The sequence below is a fragment of the Patagioenas fasciata genome, chromosome 14 (assembly GCF_037038585.1).
Source record: "Patagioenas fasciata isolate bPatFas1 chromosome 14, bPatFas1.hap1, whole genome shotgun sequence".
NCBI lineage: Eukaryota > Metazoa > Chordata > Aves > Columbiformes > Columbidae > Patagioenas > Patagioenas fasciata.
Window position 1 is genome coordinate 2,378,745 of NC_092533.1, and position 18,726 is coordinate 2,397,470.

At 51.7% G+C, this 18,726-nt stretch overlaps 1 protein-coding gene across 4 annotated transcripts in view; it reads left to right on the plus strand.

Moving 5' to 3' along the window:
• The window catches only part of SH3PXD2B (SH3 and PX domains 2B), a 68,198-nt gene that overhangs the window by 7,879 nt on the left and 41,593 nt on the right, over positions 1 to 18,726 (plus strand). For all 4 annotated transcript variants that reach the window (XM_071814622.1, XM_071814623.1, XM_065848770.2 and 1 more), the window contains exon 2: positions 5,149 to 5,229. In XM_071814622.1, coding sequence (XP_071670723.1) covers positions 5,149 to 5,229 — 81 coding nt within the window. The remainder of the gene's footprint in view (positions 1 to 5,148; positions 5,230 to 18,726) is intronic.

Sequence of the window (18,726 nt, forward strand, 5' to 3'; positions counted from 1 at the left end):
CCAGAGTTGATTCTTCCGGGAGGTCACACGGCCTCATGTTTCCAGAATGGGAAACTGTTTCTGTTTTTCTTTCTTTTTTTTAATTTTTGTATCTGTTCTCAATTCCATTGCCTCAAGCCAGCAGTTTGAATCCCCTCTCTCTACACACATTGTTGATCCCCTCTCTCTACCCACATTGTCGTATGGGACACCATGTGTATTGGGAAAGGTGCAGGGATGAGGGGTTGTGGAGGACTCCGGAGCCCTTGGTGGAAGTCACCAGGAGCTGTTGCTATCTGCAGCATGGAGGCTTTCTTATCAGTCCCTGGAAAAATCCCTATGGGGCCTGACAGCTCCTTGAGCTCATGCTTGTCACTTCATTGCTTCAAGCGGAAATAAAAAAGAACCCGAATCTCTGGCTTTTCTTTCAGATAGAGATAATTTGTGCTGGCTTCCTGTCCCCTCTGTTCCCGTGCTCTGGTCCCTGTGACTCCAGCCACTCTGGATGTGCAGCTGAGGTGGCTCCTTCAGCCCCCAGCCCCTCTGGTGATGCCCACATAGGAGTTTGCTCCCTGCCTGGGGTTCTGTCCTGTCTGGAGGGATGTCCAGGATCTCCATTGCCATTCACCTGCTGCGGTTTGCCAGCGTGTGTCCCCCAGGGCTGCAGAGCCTTTGCTGCCCTTTGAGCTGACTGGCAGCTCCGTTACAGTTGGCCCGGTGCCGTTTGCATTTCTTTTAGCAACCTGTCATTTTTGGACAGTTCCCTTACGAAGGGTTTCAGCCCCACTTTCCACCAGCCCGTTTTCCCTCTGAACTGCCTCCCCAGAGATGCTGGGGAGGGGGAGAGCAGTGGCAGGCACAGGGTTACACCAGAGGGATGCTGAGCTCGCAGTGCCTGGCCAGGTGGGCTGCAAGATCCCCTGGGCCTTTTTCCCCATCTTTATATTATTGTTTAGGTCACCCAGTTTCAAACATGGCCAAGAAGAATGTTGGGCAGTGGTGGTCCTGATGGTAAACTTCTCAATTGGTAGTTTTAAAGTAGTTGGTACATGGCCAGCTACTTGTAATGTCATGAGTTTGGAGGGACCAGGGAGTTTGGGAGCCAAATCCCTGTGGTGTCTGTCCGAGTTCAGCCTTTTGCGTCTGCCAGGTTCCATTTTCTGTGAAGGATCTGATCTGCTTCTGCACCCCAAGGGACAGGAACATGGGAAGCGTTTGGCATAAATGTGAAGTGCTTCTCTCCTCCAGCATTAAACAACATCCACCCACACCTCCGAACCTGTCCCGGGGCTTCTGCACCCCTGTGAGAAGCCCCAGGGGACCAAAGGGCAAGTCTTGTTTCCTTGCTTTGGTCTTTGCTGCAGCTCTGGCAAGGTTGTCCTGCCAGGAACTCCTCCTGCTCTGCAGCGGCCGTTTCATAGGGCGAGGGTGCACGTGTGAAGCTCTTTTAATGCCCAAAGCAGGATTTGCTAGTGTATTTGAGTGACCCTCAACAGTCTGTATCCCTCCTCTGTGCCCTGCTGTAGTGGGACAAATGCATTGAGCTGCATCTTGAGGTTTTCAGAAGCACGAGCATGAGTTTCAGCCGTGCTCCTCTGACTCGTGGGTCAAACGAAGCTAAGGGGGGTTCAGCCCCTGTGATTTCTCCACCTCCAAAGCCCAGCTTGGCCGTTTGCCTTCAGGAATCAGACCTTGCTGCGGGGTTTGGTGTGTGACACGTGTGCAGGAACGTAGGCTGGGGCTGAGAGAGGGATGGAGGCTCTTGGGCTGGGAGCAGGGCAGGGTAAGGCTTCCTTTCCGGAGGGAGGGGAGCCACCGGGTCCCGGTTTCACCGAGTCAGCGAGTTCCCTCCACCATGCAGACCCCGCCGCTGGCCCGGGTGAGGCTGTAAATATTTAGATAGCTCTGCCTGTTGGCTTTGGCCAGGGGCCCAGCCCGCATGATGGGGTTGCAAAGCCCCCATCCTGCATCTGGCTGCCCGCCACCTCCCCACCATCTGCTCCGCTCTCCCCACCCTCGAGGACACAGTGGAGTGGGATGCGAGCGGCGGTGACCACCCCGTCCCCAGCCGTGCTCCCCGTGGGTGCGCGTCCCCAAGTCAGCGCCAGCTGCAGCCCCGGGAGATCCCATCGCTCTCGCCATGGAAAAGGCCTGCTGGTGGTTTTTCTGTGTTATTTCTTTGAAGGACCGTAGAAATCGGAGCTGGAGGAGACCCATGAAGTAACTGTTTCCACATGCCCTCACCCACACAGCTGGGCTGGGAAAAAAGCTGTTCTTGGAACAGCCTCTGCAAGACGGAGGGTTGCAGGAGCAGGTGATGGGGTGGTTCCTACTGGGATAAAATTAGAGGGTTTTTTGGGCCACTGCTTCATGGTGGGTGCTCCTGGCAGGGCGTGGTACAACATCATGCCAGGAGGTGAAACTTCAGACCAAGTGCAATGTTTTCAAAACTGTCTTGATCACTGAAAGTGTCTTCCGAAAGCAGCTGAGAAAGGATGGGTGGGTGTCTGTGGGAGCTTGGTGCCTCATCATCTCTGTTTCCTGTGCAAACCATCGCTGGGTGGCCAACTGCACTGTTAATCCCCTTCCAAATCTGCGCGTCTGTTGTTAGCTGAGAAGAGCACCTGAGTTATGCTTTCTGGTGTCTTTTTTGTCCCTAGGACAACAGGAGTGGATTTGGGTATTGTCAGAGACCAAGATCCGTGATAGTTTTGGCCGGCAGAACGCCTTGGTGGGATGGGGCCATCAGAGTGAAGGACAAGGGATCTTCACAAGGAGAGAGGCAGCCAGCTTTACTGAGACAGTGGTTTTGTAGATATCGAGGAGCTCTCATTCCTGTGAGCTTCCCTATATTTTCTGCTTTACACAAGTGGGTGAGGAGATACCCCCGGAGACCTTTCTGCTGTTCACATGGGATGTCCAAGAAGCTGTTATCCAGACTCCAGCAAGATCTGCATTTCAGCAAAATGGGAGTGAGCTTATGGGTTGGGAGAAATGCTCCTTCCTTCATTTCAAAAGGTATAGTAAAGCGTGCCCTGCCCTCAAATCTCTCAGCTCTATTACCTTCAAGAGCTTTGAATTCATTTTGGTTTGAGCAAATCCACATCCTGATTAAACTCCCAGTCTAATAAGCTGTTGACTCCAAATAAAGGCAGGATAGAAATAAACAATGAAGAAATGTTGGCTCTTCGTCCTGCCCCAGTGGAAGGCTTTCTCCAGGCAGGCAGCCAGCAGTGATATAACCCCGCGAGGTGCTGTAGACTGGTAAGAAGTCTGGGATATCAGCTGAGCTTCTAACCAAAATGAGCTCGTGCTGGCCTGCTGGCAAGTCCTGGGGTGAGGGTAGAGGCAGCTTGGACGCTTGATCAGCATCAGGTTAACACTTAGCTTGCTGACGGTGTGGTGGCGACTGTCAGGTGTTTCAGAGGCCACGTCATGCAACTTAATCGGCTTTTGTTGCCAGCTGTGGTCAGCCGACTTGTCCTTGACCTGGTGAGGTCCAGAAGCACGTTCTTGAGTGGGTGTTGTGCCCGACTCCATGCGCAGTACTTGTCAAGCCGGGTTTGGTGATAAGTGAGCAGTCTATTCATGCTCCATCCAGGTCTCCACAGCTGCTACAGGTGCTGTCTTCCATCTGTCTTCCTTGTGTTAATATGCAGAAAGCACAGGTCCTTCAGCTGAAAACCAAAGAGTTTGTGAATGAAAGGAGGGGATCGTGGGTAGCTGAATAAGGCCTGGGAGATGATACTGAGAGATTCGGATTTTGTCTGGGAGAGATTGGTGGTGCCTGTGACACCCAACCAGTCAGCAAAGCGGTTGTAGTGTTTTTTTGGGCAGATCGTCTGGTTGAAGAACAATGGTCGTTTAATTCCTGTGTTGAAAGTGCTATAGTTGTTTTTTTTTATTAGTAAGAACTTGCTTCATCTTGCTGCCTCACTTTCTGTCTTCATTTGGAAGTGATTTCCCTGGAAGAGTTTGTAGCTCCTCAGGAGTCTCCTCACCTTGGTAGGTCATGCTGGGTCAGCCCTTTCCATTACATGTTTAGCACAGCGTTTGAGTAGGTTTGAGCTCAAATAATTTAGCGTTGTGCTATCCGTTTGAGTCTTGGTGATTGAGTTTGGATGTTGGACCAGGATGTTGGTCACTTTCCAGCATCTGCAAAAACGTGTGTCTCTGTGTGTTGTGAAACTCGAAGGGATTCTGTTTTAAATACCAAAACATCAGCATCCTAAGAGCCGTCACACTTCTTTATGTTAGCTGAAGTTCTAGCAGGTCCGTTCACCTGAGCTTCGGAATGTTTCGTTCCTTCTTCAGTGAACTGATTCTTGAATTTGTGCTAGAAATAGGCAGGATGTGAGAGTTAGAAGAAAAAATGAACGTGCCCTCGCTCTGCTTAGTCAATCTGTTATCAATTAGTGAAGGCTGAGGTTTGCATCATCTGAGTGTTACACTGGCATCTTGTCAAGGGTCATCTTTGGTTTATGTGAGAAACAAGCGAGTACATTAGATAAATAATTGCCCAATTCTGTTATTTGCTTGTTGTCTTTCATAGAAGAATAAAAACACTGGGTTGGGTGGGTTTTATTTGCATTCATCACCAGTAAAAGCCTGGTCAGATGGTCCGTGAATAAGCTGCAATTGCTAGGATTGGTTGTATAGAGAGCTGCTCATGGAAGAACAGACAGAGATTTGAACCTCGAGGGTTTGAGTTCCTGCAAGTACCAGCCCCGGGACCCAGGCTGGTGGTGCTGGGTACTGTGGGCTTGTGGTTTGGGCATATGACATCAAACTTGATGCTGCAGCAATCGGTGGGATGGCCAAGGCACTGTTGTTAATTTGTAATGTGTCTGTGTCTGGAGAGACTTTAACTGTGTTTTCATATAGAAGTAGCCCTTTCACATCCAATATATGCCCCTGTTTAGGGATAGGGAGCTGTCTTAGTTCCCAACTATCAATAAGCATTTAGTCAACAGTTAAATTGCAGCAATGGAGCTTAATACTTTAATCTTATATGTTTTCTGGTAGTGGTGAAATGACTTTGATTGCTCCCATGAACTTCTCTGGTTGACAACCAACTGGGGGGGTTGTGTAGGCAGCTTTAGCAGCATTTGGGTTGTAGTGTGGGTTGTTGGGTCACTCCTCTCTGATTTCTTCCTCTGTTCCCCACAGGTGTACATTATCAAAGTCACCTGGTCCAATGGGTCCACAGAAGTCATATACCGGCGGTACAGCAAGTTCTTTGACCTGCAGGTAAGAACTTCACCGGTTCTTGGGGCTTTGATTTGGGAGGGTTGAAAGCTGTGGTCAGTTGGGGTGCGTGGTTTCTGTCTTAGGTTAAGCACGCCTTTGGTTATCCACCGGAAAATGTTTCGATCTGAGGAAACTTGTAGACAATTTTGGACATCCTTGAAAAAATAGCAAGAACAGGGCAACCTTAAAAGCTGGACTCGTTGCTCCAGTAGCTCTTGGGGCTTTTGCATGTCCCAGTGTTAGGGCTTTGCCATCACTCCCTGGACTAAATGCACACAGGGCTGCGTGGAAGTGTTTGAATTCCTCCAACAGAAATCTCTGTAAGTGGTGGGCTTTCTGCTGCGTTTCTTTATTTGCTTTGGGGGGGGGATTTTGTTAAAATTAGGCCCAAATTCCATTCCAGCAGAGGCAATACTGTGCCTTTCCTAGCTGCTATCACAGCTGCTATCACAGCACAGCAGGGCTGCTGCTGGAAAGTGGTGGTTCCCCAGGTCCATGTCCTGCTGGCCCGAGTTTTGGGGAGCAGGCACTGGGGAAATGCGTGGTGAGGTGCAATGTGCAACGCCAGCAGCTGCTTTAGCCATTCCCTCCTGGTGCAGGGGGGAAGAAAAAGGAGCTGGGAGGGAGGGAGGAGGCTGGAAAGGCAATTGGGACAGGCTGTGTTGCAGAAAACCGAAGCTGGTGTTCTGGGCGAGCAGGCAAAGGGTGTTTTCCACCCCCTTCTTGGTGGAGATGAGCCAAGGGGTCTGGCTGAGCTTTATGAGCCAAAACACAAACTGAGCTGCTGGAACAGGCTCTGAGCAGATGAGAAAGGAAAATGCATGATGTGATCTATGGACCAGCAGCAGCTGCCAGAAGAGTCACTGGCACGTCCCTCCTGGCCTGTGCATGGGACTGGGAGAGCAGCCGGGCGCCCGCTGCCTCCAGCAACCCGCTCGCGTGAAGATGAGCATCGCCGTGTGCTTCATTTGAAGGGTGCTGGGGTTGCCTGGCAAGGAGGGTGCCTTTCCAGAAACCACTGCATCCAGATGCAAATACCTGGCTAAAATTACAGTGCGTCTGGGCCTGCCTAGCAAAGCAAACCCGGTGGGAACCCAGATGGCTTTCCCAGGTTCGACTGGTCAGCTGGCTTCAGGTCAGCCAGCGAAGCCTGGGCTTGTGCCAGGTGGCTGCTCACGTCCATGGTGCCGTGTTCCTTGTGCCACAAGGCACCTTCTGGAGAGCTGTGGACGTGGCCGTGAGGGTGACCACGCTGAGTAAGCCCTGGCCAGCCAGCGAGAGCCTGGCTCTGGGTGTCCTGACCCTGCTCCGTGCTGCTGTCCTGCAGCACCGTGCCAGGCGAGGTGAGGTGGGGTGGCACAGGCAGGGGTTAAACTGTGTGCAGCTGCTTGTGTAACCAAGGAAATAGTAAAGTAAATAAACAGGGAACAGCTGTTGGGCAGCAGCCAGGGCTGGAAGGAAATGGAGCTTGGTGCTTCCTTGTCCGCAGCATCTTGTCTTCGCTGGTGCTCCAAGGTGGTGGCCAGGCTTTTGGGGTTTGTATGTGATGAACCGGTGCCTCCAGTTGTGCTGTTTCCCCGGGCTGCCTTGCTCCTTGTGCGGAAGGAAATAGTAGGGAAATAGTGGCCATTTTTCCTCTCTTCCTCCCTTTCTATTGTAGCTGGAGCTGTGCACACTCCTAGATGGAAAGCACCATCACTGGAGGCTGTGTGGAGCCAGCGGCTCGAACTGGCTCTGCAAAACAATCTGGAGCACCTTTAGAAGCAAAGGTGCCTTATATATCTATCTCTGTCTCCCTCTCTATCATCTCTCCCTCTCTATCATCTCTCTCTATCATCCCATCTCTCTCTCTCATATATCTCATTGTGCAGATGGGAAAGTTTAAAGCAAACATTTCCCCCCTTGCCTGTTCCCTGCAGCTTTTTCTTTAAAACAAAAAAGAAAAGAAAACAAAAAGTAACCACTCCTTTCTGGCTCTGTTGAAAGAATGAATGAAATTGTGGTTTTTCCCTTCCTTCCCCCTTATCGCACATGCTTCCTGGTGTCCTTTTTTTAAACTTGCGGTGCAGTACACTGGAAATTGGATTGGAAGGCGAGGAGTGAAACAGATCCTCTTAGCACAGTGGAAAAAATGCTCTAGGTAGGTTTGGTAGCACTGACTGTTGCCGTTGCTGGAGGCCTTTGGTATATGACTGTTGGGTGATTCTATGCCAATTTTAGCTCTTTAGGCAGAAATGTTCCATGCTGGAAATTATTCATGCCTCTGGTTATTAAAAAAAACCAACAAAATCCAAACCCAACAAAAAAACCCCGCAAAACAGCCGATTGGCTGAAATGGTTCGGTTGCTTCTGAAAATATAGTAAGAGGGGAAAATATTTTTCCCAGGTCCATTTTTGATGCGTTGGAGGAAGAATTGGAAACTTGAGTTGCAGGTGGTCCCTGTGTCAAGAATCTTTCATGTGATTCAGTGAAAATCCATCCAAATTTATTCATACTTAGAGCCTTGAGCAATCTCAGTGCACGCATATTTGGGTAGAGATATTTGTGAGTTTAACATCTATGTTCCCAGTGATTGTGGCTGCGCTTTCCACGCTCCTCCCAAAAGTTGAGCAGATTTATTGCTTTTTTCTTCCCAATATCAGCTCTGGCCACGTTTGGCTGAAGGTTGGTGCAGCCTCTTTTGCTGTTGGTGAAGCCTGGGCAGGAGGACCAGGGCGCCATTTGGTCCAAGTAGGAGAGAGGAGAACTTCTCATAGCAGGAGCAGGGGCTGGTGGGACCAGGTGGGGGCTGCTGCGATGCTGCAGTTCAGAGCAGCCCAGCCATGGCTGTGTGAGCGGTCGGGGATTTTCTCCTGATATTCCCTGTGGGGCTACAGCTGGATCGCTTGTCACCTTCCATTGTGGCCAAACAATTATTTTAGGAGTAGGGCCAAGTAAAACACGTGCACGCTTTCTCCTGTCGAGCTCGTTCCCAGTGCAACCGGAGGGCAGAGTGTCCTTCCCTCCCCAGCCAGGCAGGAATGACCCTCAAAACGCAAACCGCAAGCGGAGCCAAAATGGGTGCAGCCTGGAGTTCTCCCAGCGTTGGGCTCTGCCTCTGGATGCAGAGGTGTCAGACCAGCCGTGTTCTCCATCCTGGAATGGGCAATGTCAAAGCCACCTTGCTGGTCGCAGTGATGTCGTGGGCTGTGCTGTTGGCAGCTGGGAGTGTTCACGGTTTTGTCTGAGTGCTGTGAGCTTCTAGAGCTCTTCCCTTTGGCTGTCATTGATACCCAAGCCTGGCCCTCTTCTGCATGAGTCCTGGTTTACAGCTCATTGCTGTCACAGCTTTTCCAGGCACTGTCCTGTTTTTCTCTTCCAAGGGTGGCAAGACCTCCTTTTTCTGCCGAATTACCCGTTTTCATTCCTTTGACCACAACCTCTGGTCGTGCAGAAGATTGTCACCCCCTCTCTAAGGGCTGGTGGCCAACACTTGCTCTGCAATTCAGCTTGTGTGTCCCAGCACAAGGCACGAGCTGCTTCTTCCAGGTCCAGTTTTTGCAGAGGAAGTGGTGGCCTTCATCTCTCTCATCCCTTGGGAAATGTGTGGGTCGTACCCTTTCCTGCTCTGCGGTCATCACAGGAAATTATGTATAGAAATATAGAATGTCCTGAGTCGGAAGGACCCACAAGGATCATGGAGTCCAACTCCTGTCCCTGCACAGGACACCCCACAGGTCACCCCGTGTGTCTGGGGACGTTGCCCAGTCTCTTCTTGAACACTGTCAGGTTGGGGCTGTGACACCTCCCTGGGAGCCTGTTCAGTGTCCAGCACCTCTGGGTGAAGAACCTTTTGCTCACATCTAAGGGTCGGTGTGCCAGGCCAGGCAGTGAAATTGAGAAGAGAATGCTTAAAATGAGGAATTCCTCTGCCTCCTATACAGTGCTTGTTACAGCAGGATGCCTTCGGGGACCCGGGCGCTGCTCGGGAGGGGTTTTGCTGTAGATCCTCTGAGCTGGGGTTCCTGCCCTCTCTCCTCCTCCTTGCTTTCTCCATAAACATTTTCCATCACACGGCAATTTACATCAGACCAACTTTTTAGGGATTAAAAAACAAACCCCAGATGAAATTGTAATTCTAAAGTTTGAAACCGGGGGTAACTGTACGATTGGTAGTAAATTTGTGACTACAAATACTAAACTGAGTTTTGCATGAATCTCTTGACTGGAGGAATGATTTCCTTCAAATAGGACTGAGGCTCTTTCATAACACTCAGGATGCCAGATGTGAGCTATTGGGAGCAGATGGATGCCGTTCCTAAGAAATAAAGGCAATAAGACTGATGCTTGCAAGGGTGCCAGTTGTCTTCTGGACGCTAATTGGAGCTGGCAGGTACGCTGGAAATGGCAGCTGGTAATCAGATATGTGAGTGGCTGCCTTCAAGGGGCAGAGGACGGGGTGTTGTGTGCCTGAGAGGTGTTCCCAGCCCCACCAGCGGGAAGAGCCGTGCAGTGACTGCAGGGCTCCCTTGGACCACATTGGATGCACCTCCCAGCGGGGGATTAACACGTCTTTTGGAAGGATCCTCTTGAAACCATTGGCTGTCAGGAGCGACGCTGTTACTTAGAGAACAGATACTGGCTTGGTTTTTTGCGTTTTTTATGGAAACCCCAAAAAAGAAACATTTTTTCCCCACTCTGTAATTATGAGCTCATCAGCCACGATGGTAGTCATTTCAAACCTTCATGTGACCAAGAGCCACTGTTGTCTCACTCTGCTCCTAAAATGTCCTTACGTCCAATCCAGACCTTTTTACACCTTTTCTGCTACTACCAGACCCCTGTGCCTTCCCGGGCAGAAGCTCCATGTCCTTGACCTCCCCTCCTTTCTGCTGCAGCTGCTCGCTCTTCAACCAGGAGACTTTCCCTGGCTCTTTTCAGCCCTGCCTTGTTTTGCATCCTGGACAGCAAAACTCACGAGCTGTGATAGAACCGGGTCTGAAACCTCCCCCTTGGAGCAGGCTTTGCCATTCACACCCTGTCCTGCATTCTCACCACCCAAGCAGTATTTTCTCCTCCGGCAGGCAACTTCAAGCCCCTAAGAATGATATTACTATTCAGGGGTGTCCTCCCTGGGGACAGGTTACCCCAGGGCTTTCCCCTTGTTCTGCCCTCAGTCCTTGTCCCAGCTGAAGGTTGGAGCAGGAAAGGGTGATGCTGTGTGGCTGCTTATCTGCACGGCTGTTTGATGTAGGGCCAAGGGATGGAGCCGTGCCCTAGGCTGGAGTAAGCGCGCTTGCTGCACGATTCAGAGACAGAAAAAACGAGGATTTTGAGCAACCTTAAAAATGGCTCTGGCTCTCTCACCCACTCCCTTCTGCACATGCATTGAGTGTGTTTCCCAGTCCTCTCGTTCTTCCATATGTTCAACAAATCCATCAGGTTCTTAGCTGGAAACTTTCAGCTTTGACCCACCTGGAGCGATGTCATCTTGGAGACCGTCCCGCAAGCGCTCGGGCCAACGGCTCTGTGTGCAACACACACACGCAGAAAATAGGCTCTTGAAGTGGTGCCTACTTTTATGAGAAAGCTGGCAAAAGGCAATGGTCTGTGCGTGTCGGCTTGACGTGGAAATCAAATTAGCCCTTTCTGGAGGGGGTTCTTCACCTGCTGTGTGTGTGCAGCCACCAGGCAAAGATGGGAAGGGGGGAAAGTCAGTATCTTGGTTATTCGGACTGGTTTTTAGCAAAGCGCTACATTAAAATGGGCTCAGAAGACACTAGCTGGCACACAGAGGAGAATTGTTCTCATCAGCCTGTTTCAGGCCATTGGACTCTTGACAAATTAAAAGGAGCCTCATGTGTTGCTTCCAGTACTGCAAGCCCCGTGCTCACCTTCCTCTGTCTGCACTCCTCCTCCTCCTCTGCTCTTTAAGCTGGGCTCCAGGCAGGGCCTGTGGTTCACAAAGGTGAAGTAAGTGTTATCTTAATTCTCCAGATGTGGAAAGCAAGGGGCAGAGGTGCTGAGTAACATGTCCCAAACAGCACAAGGCTCCTTCAGATGGGAACACAAGCGGAGGCACCACTTGGATTTCACCCCTTTTCTGGGTCCAGCCCGGTCCTGGCGGCATCTTTGGTGAGAAAGCCCTGAGGCAGCTGAGCTACCCTGTGTCTGTGGGAGATGGATGTCTTTTGTGTCCAGGGCTTGTAAACAGGGCTTTCCATAGCTATTTCGTAACGGGGATCTTATTTCAACACTTCGGGGATTTCTTTTTTCCTCCAGGGTTTACGGAGTTCAGCAAAATTCTGTGCAGTTGCGTGTGCGATGTACTTTGTGGTTTCACCCCGCCACAAAAATAAATCACCAGGATCTCGCTCTTAGGCAACTGGATCATGAGAGACAGGCCCTTGCGTGACCAAGGACAAGAGAAAACCCACAGCTTCCTACGGTGAGGTTGCTGCTACAAAGCACCAGTGACTCTATTTTCCTCTGTGCACTGAGCTGTGAGCTTAGGCGCAGTATGCAGAACTATAGAAAAGGTGAATTGCCATAATGTAACTCAAGAGAAGAAACGCTTTCCGCTAAATGTTCATCTCTGTAGAAGAAACAGCCGGTATTTTTCCAGCAGTGCTTCAAAGATCTTCATAATTCTCCTCCTCAGTCCCTGCACAAAGAACACGTACAGCCAAATGCACTTCAGCCCAGTTAAAAGTTGGCTCCTTCATTTTTTTCCCCTCTCCAAATGTCTCCCATTTATAGCTTTCCAGCACTTGGCAGCCGGCAGCCAGCGCATTCCCGTGCGCGCCCGTGCCAAGGCAGGTCAGCGGAGTTAGTCTTGGCCCTGGCTGGTGCCCGCCGAGCCGCCGCGGTCTGTGCCGGGCAGGGCTGCGAGCTGCCCAAAGCCGCCCCTGCCCCGGGGAACGGCGCCCGCCGGCCCCGCTGTGGGATGGAAGGGCCGGCGCACACCCGGCAGCACCGCCAGCGCCTGTCCATGCTGGAAATTGGTTCTGCTTCTTGAGCAGCTGCTCATAACGATGCTTGATGATTTTTGGTTTGGTTTGCCCTTTGCTCCGGGTGTGCAGCTCTGCAGGGTGTCGCTGCACCCTCGCCAGGTTTCTGTGATGCCTCCCACCCTTGCCTATGGTTGAGTTTTGCTTCTTGCTGGTTTGCTCTGAGCTCTGGGGGCTCCCGCTCACCTCCCGGCTCTCATCTCCGCCTGCTCCCATCAGACCATCCCCTCTTGTCCGCCCGCTCAGTCCCCATGGCCCTGCCATGGTGGCCCCACAGCGAAGGAGAACCAGGTCCTGAGCCCGCGCTCCGTTCGTTCATCCTTGTTGGCACCCCCCGATCTCCTTCCCTCTGGAAACCTGGCAGAGCAGTCAGGGGAGACCATGTTTGGTGTTTGCAGCCTTTGGTTCCCTGCCTCGGGGGACACGTGTCCCACGCGTAACGTCTTTTGGTGGGCACGACTCGAGGGGACCCTGTGCCGAGTGTAACCCGTGGAGCGGGGAGGCAGAAAGATGGGGCAGTTAAAACAATTTCAACTCCTCGGGAATAGAGCTAAGGTCTCTTGCTGGTAATCTGAGTGGTTTTATTTGATGGGGCTTTTGGCGATGTATTTAAAAGTTGTCCTGTAACATGAGGCAAGGGATTACACTCCTCTCCCTGTCTTGGGGTGAGCCGAGGCCCTTCCACTCCCCAGCTATTTAATGAAAAAGCCCCAGAAATTCAGGTGCCCCATTCCTAGGAGGGCTGAGCGGGATCCCCAGGAGGGCAGAAGCTTGTGGGCTGACCCCTCCAGCCCATGGCTGTCCCTGGGGAGGTGCCTATGGAGCCTGTGGCTGGGGGTTTGATGAGGTTTGCATGGGTTTGGGGGCTGCCATGAGCACCAGCATTTCTGCTGTGCTCTTAATGAAATGTGGCACAGCTTTCTGGTGCAAAGATTTGCAATTTGTGTCATGTGGCATCAGCCCTGGGTCTGAAACGAGCCAGTTTCAAGCTGACTGATGATGCCTGGAGAGGAGCTGAGGACTGATAACAGTAAATCAGCACAAAGGAGTCTGTATCTCACAGTGCTGGGTTTTTAGTAAAGTGTCCGGGATCCATTTACATCACTAAATCCATACAATATAGTACTGACCATAGCACTTGCCATACACACATTGTGAGCATCTAAGAAGGGGAAGCATCTGTGCAGTTTTATGGTGAGTGGGAGATGAAATTGAGAGCTGGGAGAGACAGAGCGAGATGTGGTGGTGGGGCTGTCCTGCAGTGATCTCCCTGGGTCTCAGCGAGTGAAGAATTTGACTGCCCGCTCTCCCCTCCCGGCACTCTGCTCCATCATGGTCTGTGCCCCGAGGCTCGCCTGGCTCCTCTTTCCCATCCCTGGGATCCAGCGTGGACTTTTCCCGGGTACGTGGCAGGTGTCCTGCAGGAGGGACGAGGGAGGCGGGTCTGTGCCAGCCGCAGGAGGCTGCTCCATCAGAAGGATGGGTGTGTGGGATCTGCCCTTCCTCCGTGATTCATGCCTTCCAGCTGGGGACAGGGAACCTCATTAACCAGAAAACAGAGGGGAAAGCGTGATGTGGTGCCAACGGGTGGATGCTGCGGGGTTCCGGCAGCCGGCCCGGCCCTGCCGTGGTGACCCCACGGTTTCCTAGCAAGCAACTGAGGCTTTGCTTCTCAGCACCATGGGGTTTTTGGGGTGCTGTGGGATGCATGGCACCCCTTCCTCTCATTTTCCCAGCACATCCTCGGGCTGCTGCTGTATCCCCCTTTTCGTAACTTTCATATTCTGGTGTTATATATGACTGCAATATGAGTGATAACCTGTGTTGGAAAACATTCTCCCTTGTGCTCTGGTGACGTGAGGAGTTTTCCCTGCCTTAATTCCACCTCCTTGAGCCTTTCTGCCTTCTGGTGCGGTATCTTGAGGCCGTTGAAACAGCAGTGAGTCACCGAGCACTGAATTCCAAATGATGTTTATGGCTGTCTTTGCTTGGCAGCACGGAAATTAGATCTTGGAGATTAAGTTTTGGAGGTGTATTTAAGGCCAGTGTATTTATTGTTTTAATACTGCCTTTGATAGAATATTTAGGGTCTGGGCAAGAAAAATATTTCATTCAAATGCCACTTTTCAGTGCTGATACCATATTAAATTAGCCAAACCAGGTATATTTTAATAGGCGAAGTGCTTCTGTCTCTGTTAGGGAGTTTTATTGTCAGGTGGGAGAGGTTGAAAAGGAGCATGGTCATGCTAAGAATTAAGGCATATCTGTTTCATATGGAGACCCTGGTTTTGCCAGTTAAACCCTGGGGGTTTGCAGTGTCTCCTTTTCCACTCGCATAATTGCACTGGCTGCTGTGGAGCTGCTCTTGACGGGCACCCCCATGAAGCCAAGCAGAATGAGATCCTCCCTCACATGGAAGCAGAAGTCTCTCCATATTGGCCTTTCTGCTGACTGTGCTTGCTTGGGAGATGGGGTTTGTATTTAGGGAAGGAACAACAGGGAAAACAGATGGTTAGCAAGAAGTCTGATGCAAGAAGAGGGTCATGAGGCTGGTGTTTCTGACCAGCAGTGCTCTCCCAAGCTTTTGCAACCCTGCCTGTAGCTCAAATACCTCCTCCTTTGTCTCATCACGTTTGGGCCTGCCACAGATTTAAAACTTTGCATTAATTTCGGGGAAGGAATGTACGCTGGTCTGCTTCTCCTCCTCTGGAGTGGGGAAGGGTTTTGGGAAGGGAGGGGTTGAAGAGAAATGGGATCATTTCGGGGAGAAGCAAAGGACAAGTCACTGGCCAAGCGTGCAGCTTGGGTTGGGGTGGTGTGCCCATGGAGTCTCTCTGTGACCGGTCACTAAAACTCTTGACCGAAGGTCACCTCTTGGTGTGAAGCACCGTGTGAGATGTGAAACAAGATCTGGCTGGAGCGTTGTTGCGCAGCCCCCTCCCTCGCTGCACCTTGGCTGCTCAACAGGGCAGAAGTATTGATATTTCTCCACTGTTGTTTCCATGTCCACAATAGAATGTGAATCTCATGACTTCCCAGTCTTCAGAGACCTACTTTGGGATGCGAGAGGGGAGGATGCGGGTGAACATGAACCATCTTTGCAGCTTCCCTATGGCTGCTGCTGCCGTGACAGCTCCGTGGGTGGTTGTGGTGGTGGCTCTGTGGGGCAGGTGGCACAGCTCTTCCCCAGCTCCTTCCAGGGTGACACAGCCCCAGCCGCGCTGGAGGGACGTTCCCATGGGCGGGATGGGGAAGAGGAAGCGGTGGAGACCAGCGTCACCCCCCGGGTATTGCTGCTCTGTCCCAAGCACGTCTACCAGCGAGAGTCATTTCCCGTGGTGGGGTCACCATGGTGAATTATGGATGCCGTGCTGGTTGGTTGGTGGTGTTAATGCCGTGTTCCTGGTGCCTGCGTGGACAGCTGCAGCTTTCAGTGCTCATCTGTGCCGTCTGGGACCTGCCTACCTGGCTTAGTGCCCTCCAGAAGCTGCAATTATCAGAAATGAAGTGGAAAATGGATTAGTAAAGTACTGTAAAGAGAATGATGATTTCCAGGATTCAGCACTGATGAATCAAATGTAAAAAGCGGTATATTTTAATCACCCAAGAAGCAGACAAAAGGGATCTGCAGCTCCATGAGGTGACTGTGTTAATAGAGATCTTTTGGTGCTCTTCTCCAAGTTTGATGCTTGCTTTTTGATTTTTGAACACTAAACCCTCTCCTTGGTCTCTCCCAAGTATATTCTTGACAGGCTTACAAAAGGAGGGATGGGGTCAATGTGGAGTTTGGGAGTGTGGGGTGAGAGCAGGTTTGGCTGGGACCCATCTTGCCCCCATGGCTGCTGCCTTCTCTCAGTGGGGAGGACAAAGAGCCTCCTGTGATTCTGCTGCCACGCACTCAGCCGGACCGTGGAGCCTTTTGTTAAACTATTTTTACTTTTTATTTTTTAAAATTTTTTTTCCTCTCTCCCTCTTCTCTTCGGGTGGTGTAAAAAGCTGACTTCTCCGCTCTGGATAATGAGCATGTCTGGTGGATATGTGGCTTAGGTCAGCTCTCGCTTGCTAGACCAAGGAGGAGGAATGTGGTTTTATGCCGAACCTTCATCACGCAGGCAAAGCGAATCCTGTTGATAAAAGCAAGAGGAGCTTCCCTCAGCCCGTGCCTGCAATCGCAGCCCATGGCCTGGCTCTTGTACAGGAGTGGCAGAGTTTGCTTTCCTCACCTGGGTGTTTCATCAGCCCCCAGCCCGTGCTGGTACGTCTTGCTCTTCGGTGACGTGAACAACCGTCCCCTCCGTAAGCTGGCAAAGACGTGTGTTCTCCTCTGCAGCCCTGGGTCGTGCCGTGTAAACCCTGACATTCAGTAATGGAGTGGGGGCCTGGGCTTTTGAGCAGCTTGGCAAAAGTAAATCCACAGTCCCCCAGTGCAGAGGACTTGCTGCAAGAGCAATCCCGTGCCCTTCTGGTTCACTGTTTTCGGGGGAATGCAGGACCTCTGTGTTTACCATTTCACCCAGGCATTTTCTTTCCAGCAGATCAGATTATATTTAAAAGAATGTATGTTTTTTTCTCACCTTTTTATGTTGGAGGGGAAAACTTTCCCTCTTTATTGTGGAAAGCAGAGGGAAAGAGGCAAAGTGATGAGACTTTCTTACCTACTGGCGTTTGGCTTGAGGGTTTGGGTTTTGTTTTTGGTTTTATTTCAGACACTTCCCCGAGCTTGATCCTGGCTGGGTAGCAATAGGGCACGCTCACAGGCTCTTAGACCTGGTGTATCCCTCTGGCATTACACCATCAGCTCTTTGGGCAAAGCCCTTCCTGAACGTTCTGCTTCCCGGGAATGCTGCTGAGCACACGCATTCCCTCTCCCCGGGGTCCCCTGCAGCCCTCAGCGCTCTTAATTGATCCAATTAGGATGTTATCTCATGAGTTTCCTGTTAATGAAGAAGCTGTCTGCCAGTGTGTTACTGTCGATACAAAGCTGCTTTTGAAAGGCTCCCTCTCCCTGGGTGGCCCCGCTGGCGTTATCGCTGTCCCATTAATGGACAGTGTTCTCCCACAGACCCGCTGCCGTGGCTCGCTCCAGGCTCACTGCACGGACATTTCTGGGTTAATATGAGAAACAGCTGATTGATAGGATAGATTGGCAGTGGATGTAAATGCAGGTAAACATCCCTTACGCTCATGTGCTGCGGGTTGGATGTGCTGCTGGGCATCCGAGCCCGTCCTGGCTCGGGGTGAAAAGTGTGAGACAACAGCTTCCTGCCTGATAACAGCGCACCAGAATACTTTAAACTGCATCTGCTACAATATATATATATATTTTTTAAGGTTCTGTCATAAATGCTTAAAAATAATATTGGAAAGGGAGAAACAATAGGGTTATTGTTTGTTTTTTCCTTCCTTTTTCTTCCTGACCTGGCTGAGTGTGTTGCTGCGAGCCAGACTCGGCTTCTCTGCACTCTCCTGTGCTCGGCAAGGAAAGATGTGCTCCACAGGGCTGTGTGTCTGTCTGCAGTGCTCCACAGGGCTGTGTGTCTGTCTGCAGTGCTCCACAGGGCTGTGTGTCTGTCTGCAGTGCTCCACAGGGCTGTGTGTCTGTCCGCCGTGCTCCAAAGGGCTGTGTGTCTGTCTGCAGTGCTCCAAAGGGCTGTGTGTCTGTCTGCAGTGCTCCACAGGGCTGTGTGTCTGTCTGCAGTGCTCCACAGGGCTGTGTGTCTGTCCGCCGTGCTCCAAAGGGCTGTGTGTCTGTCTGCAGTGCTCCACAGGGCTGTGTGTCTGTCTGCAGTGCTCCACAGGGCTGTGTGTCTGTCCGCCGTGCTCCAAAGGGCTGTGTGTCTGTCTGCAGTGCTCCAAAGGGCTGTGTGTCTGTCTGCAGTGCTCCACAGGGCTGTGTGTCTGTCTGCAGTGCTCCACAGGGCTGTGTGTCTGTCCGCCGTGCTCCAAAGGGCTGTGTGTCTGTCCGCCGTGCTCCAAAGGGCTGTGTGTCTGTCCGCAGTGCTCCGAAGGGCTGTGTGTCTGTCCGCAGTGCTCCGAAGGGCTGTGTGTCTGTCCGCAGTGCTCCGAAGGGCTGTGTGTCTGTCCGCAGTGCTCCGAAGGGCTGTGTGTCTGTCCGCAGTGCTCCGAAGGGCTGTGTGTCTGTCTGCAGTGCTCCGAAGGGCTGTGTGTCTGTCTGCAGTGCTCCGAAGGGCTGTGTGTCTGTCTGCAGTGCTCCGAAGGGCTGTGTGTCTGTCTGCAGTGCTCTGAAGGGCTGTGTGTCTGTCCGCCGTGCTCCGAAGGGCTGTGTGTCTGTCTGCAGTGCTCCAAAGGGCTGTGTGTCTGTCCGCCGTGCTCCAAAGGGCTGTGTGTCTGTCTGCAGTGCTCCAAAGGGCTGTGTGTCTGTCTGCAGTGCTCCAAAGGGCTGTGTGTCTGTCTGCCTCTTGCCTCATCTCCCCCTCTCGCTGGGATCTTGGGTGGCTGGGCAAGTCCTCCCTTCTGGGACTGAGATGTGAGCGGGCTTGTTTGGAG